The 14336-nt window shown below is 42.8% G+C and overlaps 1 protein-coding gene across 1 annotated transcript in view; it reads right to left on the bottom strand.

Moving 5' to 3' along the window:
• Window positions 1–9012, bottom strand: part of DENND1B (DENN domain containing 1B) — a 153673-nt gene extending 144661 nt beyond the window's left edge. Inside the window, exons 1-2 of the mRNA XM_050307110.1 lie at window positions 9002–9012; window positions 8031–8095 (exon numbers count right to left, since the gene is read on the bottom strand). Of these exons, the coding sequence (XP_050163067.1) occupies window positions 8031–8095; window positions 9002–9012 (76 nt within the window). The remainder of the gene's footprint in view (window positions 1–8030; window positions 8096–9001) is intronic.
• Window positions 9013–14336: the final 5324 nt, after the last annotated feature.

The raw sequence follows: 14336 nt of genomic DNA, 5'->3' as shown, positions 1-14336 counted from the left end.
GTGCTACAATCAAACTGCTCTTACTACACAAAATTATTTTAAGTAATAAAAACAACACTTTGCTTGGCTTCAGGGGTTTTTAAGTCCTTTGTGAACACTTATGTAACGCTCCCCTTCGTAGCCTAGATCACGTTTTATTTTATTTCAAAACAGCAGTATCTATTTCAACAGTTAGATGATGATGAGCATGCGCATCTACATGTCTCTGCCATTCCCCAGATAACATCATCAGTGGCAAAGGAAAAAGAATTAAAGACCATTTCTGTGAACCAGACAGGAAACCCCACACTTCAGCCTCTTCAAGTTAGTGGTAGATAGAGAAGTGCCTTAAGGCTTTGCAAAGAAGCATTTTAAGGCTTCGAAGTTTAACCAGTTTTCAAAGTTTTCTCAGCAGATTTTAAGTCCTCCATACATAAAGAAAAAAGCCAATAAACTATATATGAAGAGAGTGAGCAGCATAACGTACCCAATAAAAATGACAAACCTCTGTGTACGATGGGTTGTTCAGTGTGTGGGAGGGCCAAAGCATGCTGACATTAGCTTAGGAAAATATGCAAACTCTTAACACTTCTGAATGCAAGCAATTTAAAACCCACAAACTATCCCCCAGGCAGCCATCTCAAATAGTGAAGTACTAAAACAAAACTAAAATTAAATTTGAAAAAAGCACAGGAACGTCAACTTTCATACTGATTGACTACACTGCACAAGTTGCTGGTTTCAGCTTATATTTAGTTATATTAATACTAATATGTTCATTCAACTCAATTCTTTTAAGCAAAATTCTCTTTATAGCAAGTTAATATTTGTATTGCTTAATTCCCTTTTAATTTCACTGCCCAAAACCCGATCACGCTGCTGAAAGTGGCATATGGCATTACATGAAAAAATGACACAGACAGGCAAGTGCCTGCAGGGGAATAATTCATCTCTGCCAGCACTGATACCACCAGCGCCTGCCCCCACATTACTACAGCTGGAATCTCTGGAGCAGAGCAGAGCCTGCCACTCCTCCCAGGACTGTCCTCTGGCTGCTGGGGAGTCGGGTCGTCCCTCCCCACCAAGGTCTCTTCTCCCTGGTAAAGAATGCAGGGGAGATAGGAGAAAGGGCTTCCTTGACCTATTTCTTCAGCAGCTCTCACCCCTTCCCCTCCTACACACACATATCTGCACCCACCTCCAAATTACACATACATCCAAGAATCTCTGTAGGTTGGTGGAAAAAAAAAAAAAAAAGAGCTGTAGGAAATGACACTGAAAAGTAGCAATGTTTTCCTCCGCAATTTTGCATCTGTGGAGAAGCTGAAAGCTGGAGAGACTACACTCCATTTCTCAGTCTCTGGTGAACGAAGGGAAAAGGTAAAAAGCATCAAAATGCCAATCTTTATCTTAGATGCAAAATCATAGTTGTCTTAATTGCTTTTGTAGTTTGTAACTCTCCAACACCCACTCTTCACTAGCGACAGTGCAAACACCCAGAAGACATTTTTCATACCCTAAGGGGCTTTCCAATTAAATGCAAGGAATTTGAATATAATGAAAAGACCTGTTTAGATAAAACTGGAGGGTTTAAAGACTGTAATTTATGAAGGACTTACAGGTATGCTTGGTGCTCATACAGGAGCTTCAGACAAACTCTGGCTTATATTCCTCATTTTTGTCAGAAGGACAGAAGTGGTGCACTACCAGCGTTTCATACACTACCCGCTTTTGCCTTCAAAACTTCTACATAATCCTCAACAAAAGACTGTGAAATACTATTCTCCTAATCAATCAGTCCTACAGAGAAAACAGGCTAGATTAAATGTCCTTTTTCAAGCTTTTTAGGTACCACTATTTGGAAACTTCAATAGGAAAATCAAGAAACCATTACAGGAAAGTGGCAGTAACTTAAATAACAACATACAAGTTAATGAGGTGGGGCAGGGGAGATGTTAAGCTTAATGAAACTTCAGAAGAGTATAGAAAGTCTTAATTTTTTATACACAAAAACTGCATCTAAGCTAAGACTATAAACAGATACTCCATGTTCTAAAATCACATACTTTTAATTGAAAAAGTAACTTTTTATTGGTGTAAAATAAATTCTAATATGGTCACAGAATATTTGAGAAAAAAAGTATACACATAATTGAGAGACTTGGAAGAAAGCTTATCTAATTCATAGCAACATAAAACTGCTTTTTACAGTTACCTGAAAAACACAGACTGATTTAAATAATTAGAGAAACCTAATTTGCTGGGGACCAGGACTTATTTAGTATCCTTCCAGGTAAAACCAAGAGTGAAAAAGGTTTGCAGCATATAAAGACTGTATCAAAAGTTTTAACTGCTCTTAAAAAATATATCATGCTGACTTCATGTATTACACTGATAGAATTATCTTTTTCATCAGGTTCAAGTGATGCTCTAAAAAAAATAAATATGTACAGCAGAGGAAAGAAGTTATCTTGATCAGCACGTTACACCCACCAGCTCAGAGTGTGTGGTTAACAAACAACTCTCTACAGAAAATAAAAAAAAAAAGAGAAAAAAACCCAGTGCTTGCTCTGTCTACAACCCTGAGAGCAGCTTTGGAAGATTCTTACCAAAGCTAGACAGGTTACCCTTGGACAAAACTACCAACTGTGCTAAACTTTTTTTCTTCAGAATTTGGACCTTCCTGGAACTACAAATTTTATTACTACCTTATAGACCACAACCAAACCTCATACAAAGAATTTTGCATTTCTAGACCAATTCTTGGACTTAACTGATACAGTTTTAAACTCCATCAATACAAAATTAAACTGGTTTTCATGGCTCTTCCTTGAAGATTTAATGAAAATAAGACCCTTTACAGAAAAATAATTAAGAGATCACATATCAGTAAGATTTATTATCATTCTGGCAGAGGCAAGATAAACTACAGGAGTTACTCAGGCAATTCAACACAAGCTACTTAACACCTTCTCTGAAAATCACATTATCTAGCCCTAGAGCTATAGAAGGCTTCTTAACATTTAAAGAGGAAATAGAGACAAAGCAATCAAATTTCAAAGGTGGTTCCAACAATTATTCTTCAACTGAACAGAAAAGGAACTGCTACTTTAAAGGGGTTTTCAAGTAAAACTTCAACAGTGAGGACTGCAGCAGTCCTAGACCCAAACCACCCCATTCAGTGGTTGACTTTTCTGTATCTACCTGCACACTCAGTGGAGCCTTTTTGTCACTTTTTGTATGTGCTACAATCAAATCAAATGAGGGGGCAGCAAACAGCACTCGCTTAACCACACACACTGAAACCAATCATCTGAGTCATCTTCTTATTAGGAAACTGTGGACAGAAATGCTGAGGACTTTATGCTCACAGAAGCTGTTGCACTCTGCAACTACTGTTTGCTGCTTTGTGCATTGCCTTCTGCATCTGGCCTCTGCAACCCAGTTTTAACAGAATCAATATATAGGATACAAAGTTTATAGACTTAGTTAAAGTACCAACTCACCTTTGCACATTTAACCAAAATCCAAAGTTCTGATTTATGTGTGTTTATGCACAAACTGTATATGCTTGCACAGGCACAGATACATAGGCAAACATACACTCCTCACAAAGCTTAAAATGGCACTATTAGTTTGGACATATCCTACGGAAAACTTCCCAGAAATTCAATTTACTTTCCATGATAGAAGGACCTGAAGAGAAAAAAAAAAAGAGGAAAAAAAAGAAGCTGCATACTGCTTTGTTCAGACACTTCCTAGGCTCCAGCATATCTTACAGTGCCAGCCACAGTATCATTTTCAAGAGAGTGCCAGGAGAAGAGTTTAAGTTGCCGTAGGTGCAGCTGTTGAGCAGTCTTGATGCAACAGCCTTATGGAAGGCCATGGACTCAGGACCAACTGTACCACTGCATTACTCCTGATATCCATAAAGGGTGATTCAGCCCAAAGTGTAAAAAATTTTCACCTTTTCACTCTAAAGCGAAAGAGTAATTCTTGTCTTTAAAATAACGTAACAGTTTTGATAATGTCTGTTAGCGAGTTGTCCTCTGAGCCTGTAAGTGAAAATTTAATACAGAAGGTCTACTGCTGATGTTATATCGAGGACACATTTTTACTACTTCTTTTGTTTGCTTGTTCATTAAGGAGTAACACCGAAAAGAATCACGAAGATCTGCAACTGCCTGGAAGGCAATGTAAAACTTTTTGCTATAAGGTGCTACTCGCACTGCAAGCCAAACTCACAATTAACAAATACCAGGCTGTGAAATAGCTTAGCACTTATCTCCCAGTCACTTAGCAAACTATGGTGAACAGCAGTTATTTCATCTCAGAGTTTTGCGAGAATCGGGTTATGAATTTTCATAAGAGTTGTCACATGAACTAATTACTATGTTTCAACGTATGTAAATTGATGCTTACAATCTTCACCCCTGCAAAGGACTGGAAGTTATGACATGGCAACAATCTGATTTTGGTTTTAAGGTTTTCCTCTTCTCTTTGGAGATTTGCTCTGAAAATACAGCACTATATTCTAAACTGTTGAGGAAGTTGTAAGAACATTAAGTAGAGAATACCCTTTTTTCTCTCCTGCCCCAAAAATGAGGAAAGGGTTGGAAGATCAGTATTCTAGCAATGCTACTGTGTGCTCCTGTAGTTTAGAACAGAGAGAAAGGAGAGAGTAGCCCAAAGGATGATCTACTCAGTATTAATAAATCAACACTTAAGCATGCAAGCTACTCTTAAATAACGCACGCATAAAAAAAGGCATTGAATGAGAAACAAAGTTTTGATCCAGCTATAAATACATGATAGCACAACTGAGCCTGTAACCAATTCAGGAGCTACCTACTATACATGATGTGATAAATTCATATTAACCTACCTCTTTGTTTTCTACTCAATATAAACACCTATGCTGAAAATTAGGGAAATGATTTCAGAACAAATTTCATAATACACATAAACTCTGCTGCATTTCATGTATGTATGATCTTTTATAGGTGGAAGAATCCTAGGACACTGTCATATCTAAAAAAACCAACATTCCTTGGGAGCTATATTTTAATTAAGAAGTTATCTAAAAACGCTTTTCAAAAAGTAATTTTAAGAGCAATATTTTTCGTCATGTCACATTATTGCAGCCATACACCATCCTCATAAAAACATCCTATTAAGAGTTACATGTGTAGTAAGGCCACCTCAATTTTTATTTGTTAGAGCAGTTATACACTGGCATAGGGAAATTAAAATGCAGGAGAATACAGACTAAGGCAAAGCGTAAAAAGAAAAAGCTTTAAGATACACGGGTCACATTAAGGTCTTCCTCTCTTCTAAGTCGGCTTCTCCTGCTGCTCACTCATGCAGGGAGATCATAATTTTGTGGCTGTGATATTTCCACGGCAACACTGGTGACAGTGATGTCACAAATTCAGCCCTGACATAGCTTCAGGATCAAGTACAAGGAGCAGATGGGATGCGAGGGAAAAAGCCCCTATTTAAACACAAATCTCTTTTATAAGAAAGAAAGAGGCATGAGCAAAGAAACAGGTGAATGGATCACGTTTTCAAGTATGATATATTCAAAAGATTATCCTAGCATGAAAATCTATTTAAAGGCAAGACCTACAATACAGGGTAACTGTCAAATTTGTTAGGCCTTATAATAAACCAACCTTGAAAGCTCCCTGTTTAGCATGACAAGCCTTGTGCTCCCTTTCTAAAGTGGCAGTGAAACAATACACTTATGTCCCTTGTGAATTTCCTTTAAGTAACTTTAACATTCAGATATATTAATCTGATACATCACTGTGCTCATAATACCATATGTAAATATGATGTCAAGCCCTCACTGGAGTGAGTTTGTTATCTGAATTAGATATGATATGAAAGGCATTAAAGCGAATCCCAGATAGGTCACCAAGTACAACAGGATGGTAACTGGAATATTCAGCCAGCACTGTTTGATTGGTAAAAGGGGACTATATTTTCATGCTGATCTGTGGACACATGCAAGAACCAACACAAGCTCCAGGCCAGCTGAAAGACCCCTAAACCCCTCTCACCTGTCACACTCTCCAGAGTCCAACACTACAGGTATCAGAGCTCCTTCCTGCCTTTGGCCACCCCATGGACAAACAGCAACTGAGCCCACCCAGCACAGCAGCGGTGGTGACAAACAGTGGAGTAGCAGAGGGTGCAACCACAGTACAGTCCCAGATACAGTCTCCACACTGACTCAGGTCACAGTGCAAGTACACAGATTTCTGAAAGATGCTACTCTCCACAGACAACTGATAAACAGCAAAAATACCTACAGAGGGAGGCAGGGGAAGTGCCTACAACCAAAATTCAGGTGTAGGTCATTCACAGAGCTGCAAGCAATAAAAAGTGGTTTCTTACAGCAGCAGAAGTGCAAATATCAGAAGTCAAATGGGAGATAAAAGGAATTAAAAGGATACAAAACCATGTTCTGATCACAGAAGAAAAAAACCCACATTTTTTGAATTTGAAGATGAAGAACCTGAAAGGATTAATAGCCTAGATCTCAGGAGGGAAAGGAAGAAAGAGAGTAAAATCTGCAGGTTGAAGCTGGGCCTAAGCCAAGATGTGAACAGGCCCCCAGGAAGGGATATTGGGTGGAGGGAGAGACCAAAAGCACAATGCAAGGAGGAACAGATCAGAAGTCAAGTAGCTAAGCGGGGTTCCCAGACATTATGTATGAAATCACGAAGGCAAAAACTGCAAAAGGGAGAGAACAGAAGTGAAAATGTGCTACGATACAAACAACAACAATGATCAGAGTTAGGAAAATCCATCTGATTTGCCAAACTATGACTGTATCAACAGCAAATCACAAAAGCAGGCTGAAGGATTCTGGCTGTTTGCAAAAAACATGAAGGTATCCAAGGACTGTACCAGGCCCAAGATGTTGTTTCACAACTAAACGAAAAATCTTATAAAGAGAAGGGGGGGGGGAAAGGAGGAACTTGATCTATCAGTACAGGATAATATATAATACAACAGGTACAGAAAAGTCTGTTAGGATTGTCAGGAAAAGACCTAAAGGACTAGGTTTAGCTTTAACACAGTTGAAGCTTCAACAAAAATGGTTTTTGTAAACATAGTAGCCTTGCTCCCATAACATATGACACCACTAACAAATGCTGCCTGAAACTAAAAAAGAATAGTTTGAGGCTATAAACTTCTACAGCCTTCTTGTTAGAGTAGTAAACTCTGGAAATAGCATCCATTAGCACAGTAGGATAAAACATACACTCTATTTTAAGATGCAGTTTTTACAATTGTGATTAAGACACAGCTGTCACAGACTAACATGACTACAACACAACCCCAACAAGACTCCTCCTCTCCCTGGGCTTTTGTAAGGCCAACAACCTCAGATGAGAACATGAACCGAGTTCCCCCAGTGGACTTCCAAGAGGTCACTTTAATTTCAGCACTGCAAATCCCATCTTCTTTTTACCCAAGAGGAAAAAAGCCTCTCTCAGACAACTCTTGCACTACTACATCTCTTTTACCATGTGTTTATAGAGACGTGAAACTGATGGCTAACACAAGCTCAAGTCAGCACTCCTTGCTGTTTGTATGGTGTATCAAGCCAAAGCAGCTACCAAACATGAGCTACAAAGAAGGTCTCTTCCTATTGTTCAGAAAATAAGTTCTTTTCTCCCTATCACACTGATCAAAATTAACATTCCACTGATAGAAGTCAACTGCTCTGCTAAAATGAAATTTTGCACAAAACCAACATTGTAAGACTTCCGAAATGCAGCAGATACAGTTCAAGTCCAAGCTTTCCAAATATTTCTCTCAGAACAAAAATATTTTTACAACAGTCAAAACAAAAATATAACAATAGAAACCCACAACAAACACAAATTAATAGACTTTAAAAATAACCAGTCACTTTCTAATACAATTTCAATACAACAGCAACTCAAAATATAAGCTAACACTACATCAGGATGCAAAATATTTTTTTCTAGCACTTGTTTCTATAAATAAAAACCACAGGAATAGTATATTACCTTCATTTTCAGAAGCTTGACATTTTACTTTCAGTACCAAATCAAAGGTACGTTCTGGATTTTCCCTAGAAGAAGCAAACACAACCAATTAATCACATACATGTTTCAACTGTGTCACATCCTTTCCACTCTCTTTGTATGGAATAAAATTAAAGTATCATTAAAACAAAATTAGAACCCAGATTAGTTCTAAGGAAGAACATTTACCTGTTCTGAGAAGTCACATTTACCTGTACAGCCTTTAGAAAGGAATAAGGAAGATAAACAAGCCAAACTGTGTGATTTATTTATGTGATACTCTGATTGCCTTATGGATAAAATAGCTTTCAAGTCTTCCATCATAGCTCACTTAACAGTTGAGAAAAAAAGGGCTACTACAATCCTTATCAATCATCAATCAATCTGAAATGTATTAATGGAGTCACACACAGCCATTTCTAAAGCTACATTTTATTTCCACTTAATAGGAATAGCCCATCATTTGACTTCCATTTTAATTCCATGACTTTAGCCACCATCCTTTAAACGCTTATGATTACCACCACAAGGCTGAGAATCACCAAGCTTACCTCTTTCACAAGATATTGATCGTCAACTGGGACTTTAAAGGTATAATTCACCGAGTGAGAAGATATTAGTGCAGCTACCAGGGGCTGACACAACCCTGAGCAGGCCAGGAAGACAGAGCCTCCCTATCAGCAGCAGCCATCACAGGCAGCTTTGTGTGATGGCCGACGCCCCTTTTACCTCCCCGGTAAACACTCACCTGATAATAATAAACTCCACATGCTAATAGCAATTAACACTCAACCTTATTCCACACTGAATATTTATTAAAATAGTTTTAAATGCCACTACTACTATACCATCCACCCTCTCTGCCTACCAAGCACACTGCTATTTATATTAAAAACAAGTGGTATAACCGCACCCATATCAATTATCTATTTAACCACATAAAAGGCTCACACTTGAACTCCATTCTTGCGTAATGCTCCCACTGAAGTCAGCTGGAGATTCAGGTAAATAAAAAAATCCAAGACTTGGTTCCAGGTTTCTAGAATGCTTCAAATAAAGCATACAGAAAACGAACACACTGTTGTTTCTTTAAAGAAAGTTCTGAATGAAATCCAAAAGCTGAGCTGGGTAAAATTTCGGCTGTCACAAATTAATTGATTTCACTAACCTCAACACCATCATCAACTGAGATACATAATTATAGTCTAATTCAGGTTATGGAGACATAACCTGCCCATATCACAATCTTTACTTGTATTTTAAAGCATTTACTTGGAAAAATCCTATATCTACTGATCCTGTGTGTAGATCAAATTCTGCTCTGAGTTACAACAGGCTTAATTCCAGGATACTGGAGATTTACTCTGGTATTAAACTCTGTCCACTGTTCCTCTGACTGGTGAGCAAGTTCAGAATGAAACTGATAAGGCTGTGCTTGGTTGAGCCACCTAGAAAAGGGAACCACAAAAATTCTTCATTTAAAAGAAATGACATCTCCCCATGACACTACTCTAGTTCAGGCATTGGGTTTATATTCTCAGGTTTGAGTTTTAATCTGAATCAGTTCAAGTGTTGCAAACACCAAGTGAGTGCTTCTAATTCAACTCCTAGCTGAATTATGATCAGGAAAAAAAAGCTCTTTGAAGTAACACTGCCTTCCGTCTTTCACTATGCCACTCTGAAACTGCTTTTGCAGAAAAATGCTTCTAAGTTTACTCTTCACATCCCACTACGCTTAGAAGTGTCAAAAATGTGTCAAACTAATCTGAAAATTGTCAGACCGTCTCTCGTTTCCTTCACAGCTCCCCACTGGCAGCCTGCTCATTCATCATGTACTGACACGGAGATGTTTGTCAATTTCCGAAACCGGGGTTTTAACACCCTGTCTCTTTCCAGCCTCGGGAAGGGCAGGTGGCCGCTCCCGGTGGGCAGGCTGGACACCTAAAACCTTCCCTGCACCTGCTATACCAGAATGGCAAAAAGGACCAGGGCCATCAACTGAAACACAAGAAGTTCCACCTCAACCTGAGGAGGAACTTGGTTACGTTGCGGGTGGCAGAGCACTGGAAAAGCAGCCCAGGGAGGTCGTGGAGCCTCCCTGTCTGGAGACGTTCCAAACCCACCTGGACGCGTTCCTGTGTCACCTGCTCCAGCTGACCCTGCCTTGGCAAGGAGTTGGCCTGGATGATTTCCAGCGCTCCCTTCCAACCCGAGCTATTCTGTGATTCTGTGACCTCCTAAAGAGATGCCTGTCACAGCCCCGGGCAGGGTCACTGCGGGCGGCGCTGCCGCCCAGCCCGGGGGATCAGTGCCGGGCCTCGGCACCGCGCTCCCGGCGCCGCCCGGCCCGCGCTCCCCGGGCACGGCCCGCCCGGCGCCGCTGCCGCTGCCGCTGCCCCAGCCCTGCCCTGCCCGGCCAGGCCGGCGGCTGCCGAGCGCGGCCCCCGCGCCGATGCGGGCGGGCGATGCCGGGGCCGCCGGGGGGCTGCGCGGGCCGGGGAGCGGCCAGCGGGGCTGCGGCTGCAGCCACCTCCTCCTCCTCCTCCCCCTGCCCGGGCCGGGTCGGGGGGCGCCGCCGCTCCCCCCGCGCCGCGGGTCCCGCCTCGCCCCGGCTCCGGCCCCGCCGCCTCCCGCCCGCCCTTCCCGCTGTCACTCAGCGGCCGCGGCGGGCGCGCCCAGCCCTCGCACGCTCCCGCCGGGTGGGCTCCCTCCTCCTCCTCCCCGCCCGCCGCACGCCGGGCCGCCGAGCCGGGGCGGCCGCGAGGGCCTTCTCGCCCGCCCGCCCGCCTGCCGCGGGGCTCGGCTCCGCTCCGGCCGCCGCGCCCGACAGCCCCGGCGCGGCCGCGCACGCACCGCACTCGCCTGAACCTGCTGTCCATGGTCACATCGCGGGGCCCCGGCGGCGGCCCCGGCGCCCCCAGGGACAAGCGCCCCGCCCGGCGGGGGCGAGGGGGCAGCGCCAGCCGCGGAGCGCTGTGCGGCGGGGGCGGCTCAGCGCGGCGGGCGGCGGCCCATGGCTGCTCCGCTCCGCTCCCCCGGCTCGGGCCGCGACTGCGGCGGAGCGGCGGCACCGCCTCCTCCCCCGTCTCTCAGTTCCTGTTGCAGCCGCTCCGGCACCTTCTGGGAACCAGGAAGCTCCTCGGCGGCCCGTGGAGCCGCCGGGGCCGGTGTCACCTGAGCCCGGCGGGGCAGGGCGGGCGGCCCGTGCCCTCCGCGGCAGGTGCGGCGGGTCCGCAGGTGGGACAGGGCAGGGCAGCACCCTGGTACCGTCATGGGTCACCTCACGGGCACCTTCACCCGCTGCAAAATCACCTCTTTGGGTGTTCTGTCCGCTGGCACATCGTAACAGCCCTTTATGCCCAGCAGGAAAGTGGAGCCTTTCCCAGTGAAGGTCATAAATGTCAATTTAACCTGCGGTTAAATCTGTTTAGCTTTTATTTTTGTCGGGTGCTAAACAAACAGTGTCCCAAACTGCTCAAGAAGGTGGTGCGGCAGGGGCTGGCTGGAGCTAACACACTGTCCTGTAAACACTCATGAAAAGCTTTATACCTTCTAGTGCTTCCCGCGAGTTTGGAAAGGAAATAAAAATAACACCGCCCTTGAGAGGCTTCCAAGTCTCGTTCATCTGAGAGGCACTGAGCAGCCAAGTTCCCACCTACACCAAGTTTCCCTCACCAGCATAGTAACACTGCAATGAAAAAGTGCATAAAATAGATTCTGTGGTACTGGGCCAAAGGAAAAACGTCATTCTTTTCACTCTTCCTCCAGAAACTAATCATCGTAGCAACAGTTGAAAAGATGAAAAAAAAAATTCAAGCCAATTATATATTAGACACATAAAACAGCATTAGTGCATTACTGGGACTGAAAAATCAAATATTCAAAGTCAGGAAATTACAAATATTAACTTTTCCAAAGCAATATCGTCTTGGCTTCCTTGCACATCCTACACACCTCACAGGGTATAGATTAATAATAAAATGTATAGAGGTAGAACAAAAAGAACTGAATGTTGCAGCAGAAATCTTAGCTTGGGGATTTTCTTGGCTTTCAAGTATTTACTTTCCCAGTCCTCGTTCTGCAGTAACTCTCAGCTGTGTTTTAACAGCCAGTATTTGCAGCTCCCACTGAAGTAAATGAAATTGTTTGGGGCTTTGTATCCTTAACACATAACCACGCACTTCATATAGCTCAGGGGGGTTAAATGGAATAAAACCATCAAATGTGTATTTTTGTGTACCATGAGAGGCCCTCGCAACACGGCAACATTAGCTGACCCACTGCTAAGGTGAACTTCTCCGGTGGGATCAGTCTGGACTAAAGAGCTGGGAGAGAGGGCACCGATGCCTGTCCCTGCTCTAGCAGGGCAATGGAGGAGCAAGGCAGGGACCCTCCTGCAGCCACCCGGAGCTGCCCAGCTGCAGCCCCCAGGGCAGGCTGACTGCGTCTGGCACCCAGGGATGATACGGAACATAAAGGGCTCCAGCAGCTGATAAATCTGGCTACATGAGAAAGCACGCATGGGGAGGGACACAGGACACGGTCACAGTAGCGTCTGTACGTCTGTCTGTCTACCCTGCATCTCACCACCGGAATTTCAAAGTCTTTTCTGCACAAAACGGCCAACACTTTATCAAGATGGAATTTGGATTGGATGAGACATTTTATTTGTGGAAAATTTCCGTTTGAAATGTACCAGAAAGCGAAGGGCGGAAACACAAACAAACAAACAAAACCAAAAAAAAATAAAAACATGTTTCAGGATTTCAATAAATCTGTATTTTGAATTACACTAAATATTTTATAAACCTGCTGTGAATTTGTTTCTCTCTTCTCTTAAGCTGCTGATGCTTGCCACTTTTACAGACAGAGGAGTAGTCTGGCGGCCTGTCAAGCTGACCCACTGTGTGATTCCAGCCACTCTTGGACTAGGGTCTGTCTTGGCAGATACAACCATTGGGTCCCTTGGAATTTATTTTATCGTAATTGGAGAAAAAATAGGTAGGGTTTCTTTCCCAAAGTAAATATATGCTTTGCCACTAGAGTAAATTGACTGCATGCAGTGACTAAACCTTGCCTGCCGGGAAGAGCAGGAAGAGTAGAGAAAGTTCACATTTAAAATAGAAGGCAGAACACCCTGTTTAGGTGAAGCTCACATCTCTCAGAGCTACTATTTCAGTCTCCGTGAAAGCTTAAGCAGACATCTGTGCCCAGGTTGAATCTAGTTCATGTTTTCAAGATTGTTTTGCAACTGTAGCTGCTTTTAATGAAACATGATGTTTTAGGAAAGGTGTTGGTGTTCAAAACCATCTCTCACTACTGCCTTGTTTCAGCCTTTCCCTGGAAAAGGGTTAAGGAAGAAGGAAAAACTGAAAGAAAAGCCTAATAGATATGCAGAGAATTGATTCGTTTAGTATATTCTGAAGATGGGAGTCTAGTTTACTTTTCTTTACTCTTTGGTTTTCCTTTCCAAATTAGAACCATGAAGCAAATGATGTTTGGACTTTTCAGAGTCAACTGTTCTACAAGATAATCCAGAAGACAACAACCTTTTTCTTTATGTTTTGTATAATGTGAAAAGGGCTGAACTCTACCTAAATTATCTCTAAAGGATTAGCGTAGGGACTGATATAAGAGGATTTGCTGGAGGTGGGGGTGGTGAACATTTATTTCATAGATATGAGCAACTGAAAGACAGGTAAACTAGAGATAAAGAATCCTACTCAATCTTCAGTTTAAATTTGTCCATGGTAAATACTCATTAGTCATCTTTGTCACGCTCCAGTAATATAAACAAGCTTTAAAACTGATATAGATACTTACAGTCGCTATTCAGCTCTTATGTGCTGCCCAGTAAAAGAGGTCTCAGTGTAAATTGGCTTGGACCTACAAGCCTTAATTTTCTCTCAAATTTATTAAAGCTTCGCAGTAAGAGGTTGGATGAAAAAATACCTGAAAGTCTACTTCATCTGAATCAGATAAGAAGACGATGGAAGTGCCATCAGGGCAGCTTTATCTCAAAGATCACAGAATCACAGAATGGTTTAGGTTGAAAGGGACCTTCAAGATCGTCTACTTCCAGTCTCCCTGCCACAGGCAGGGACACCTTTCAGTGGACCAGGTTGCTCAGAGCTCCATCCAGCCTGGCCTTGAACAGTTCCAGAGATCCACAGCTTCTCTGGGCAATATGTTCCAGTGCCTCATGACCCTCACAGTAAAGATTTTTTTCCTAATATCTGGTCTAAACCTTTTGCCTTTCAGTTTGAAGCCATTCTCCCTTGTCCTGAT

This window comes from Myiozetetes cayanensis, unplaced genomic scaffold (genome assembly GCF_022539395.1).
Source record: "Myiozetetes cayanensis isolate MyiCay16 unplaced genomic scaffold, myiCay2020 scf12, whole genome shotgun sequence".
Lineage (NCBI taxonomy): Eukaryota > Metazoa > Chordata > Aves > Passeriformes > Tyrannidae > Myiozetetes > Myiozetetes cayanensis.
The sequence above is the reverse complement of the archived record's forward strand: the minus strand, read 5'-3'. Positions and strand labels throughout refer to the sequence as shown.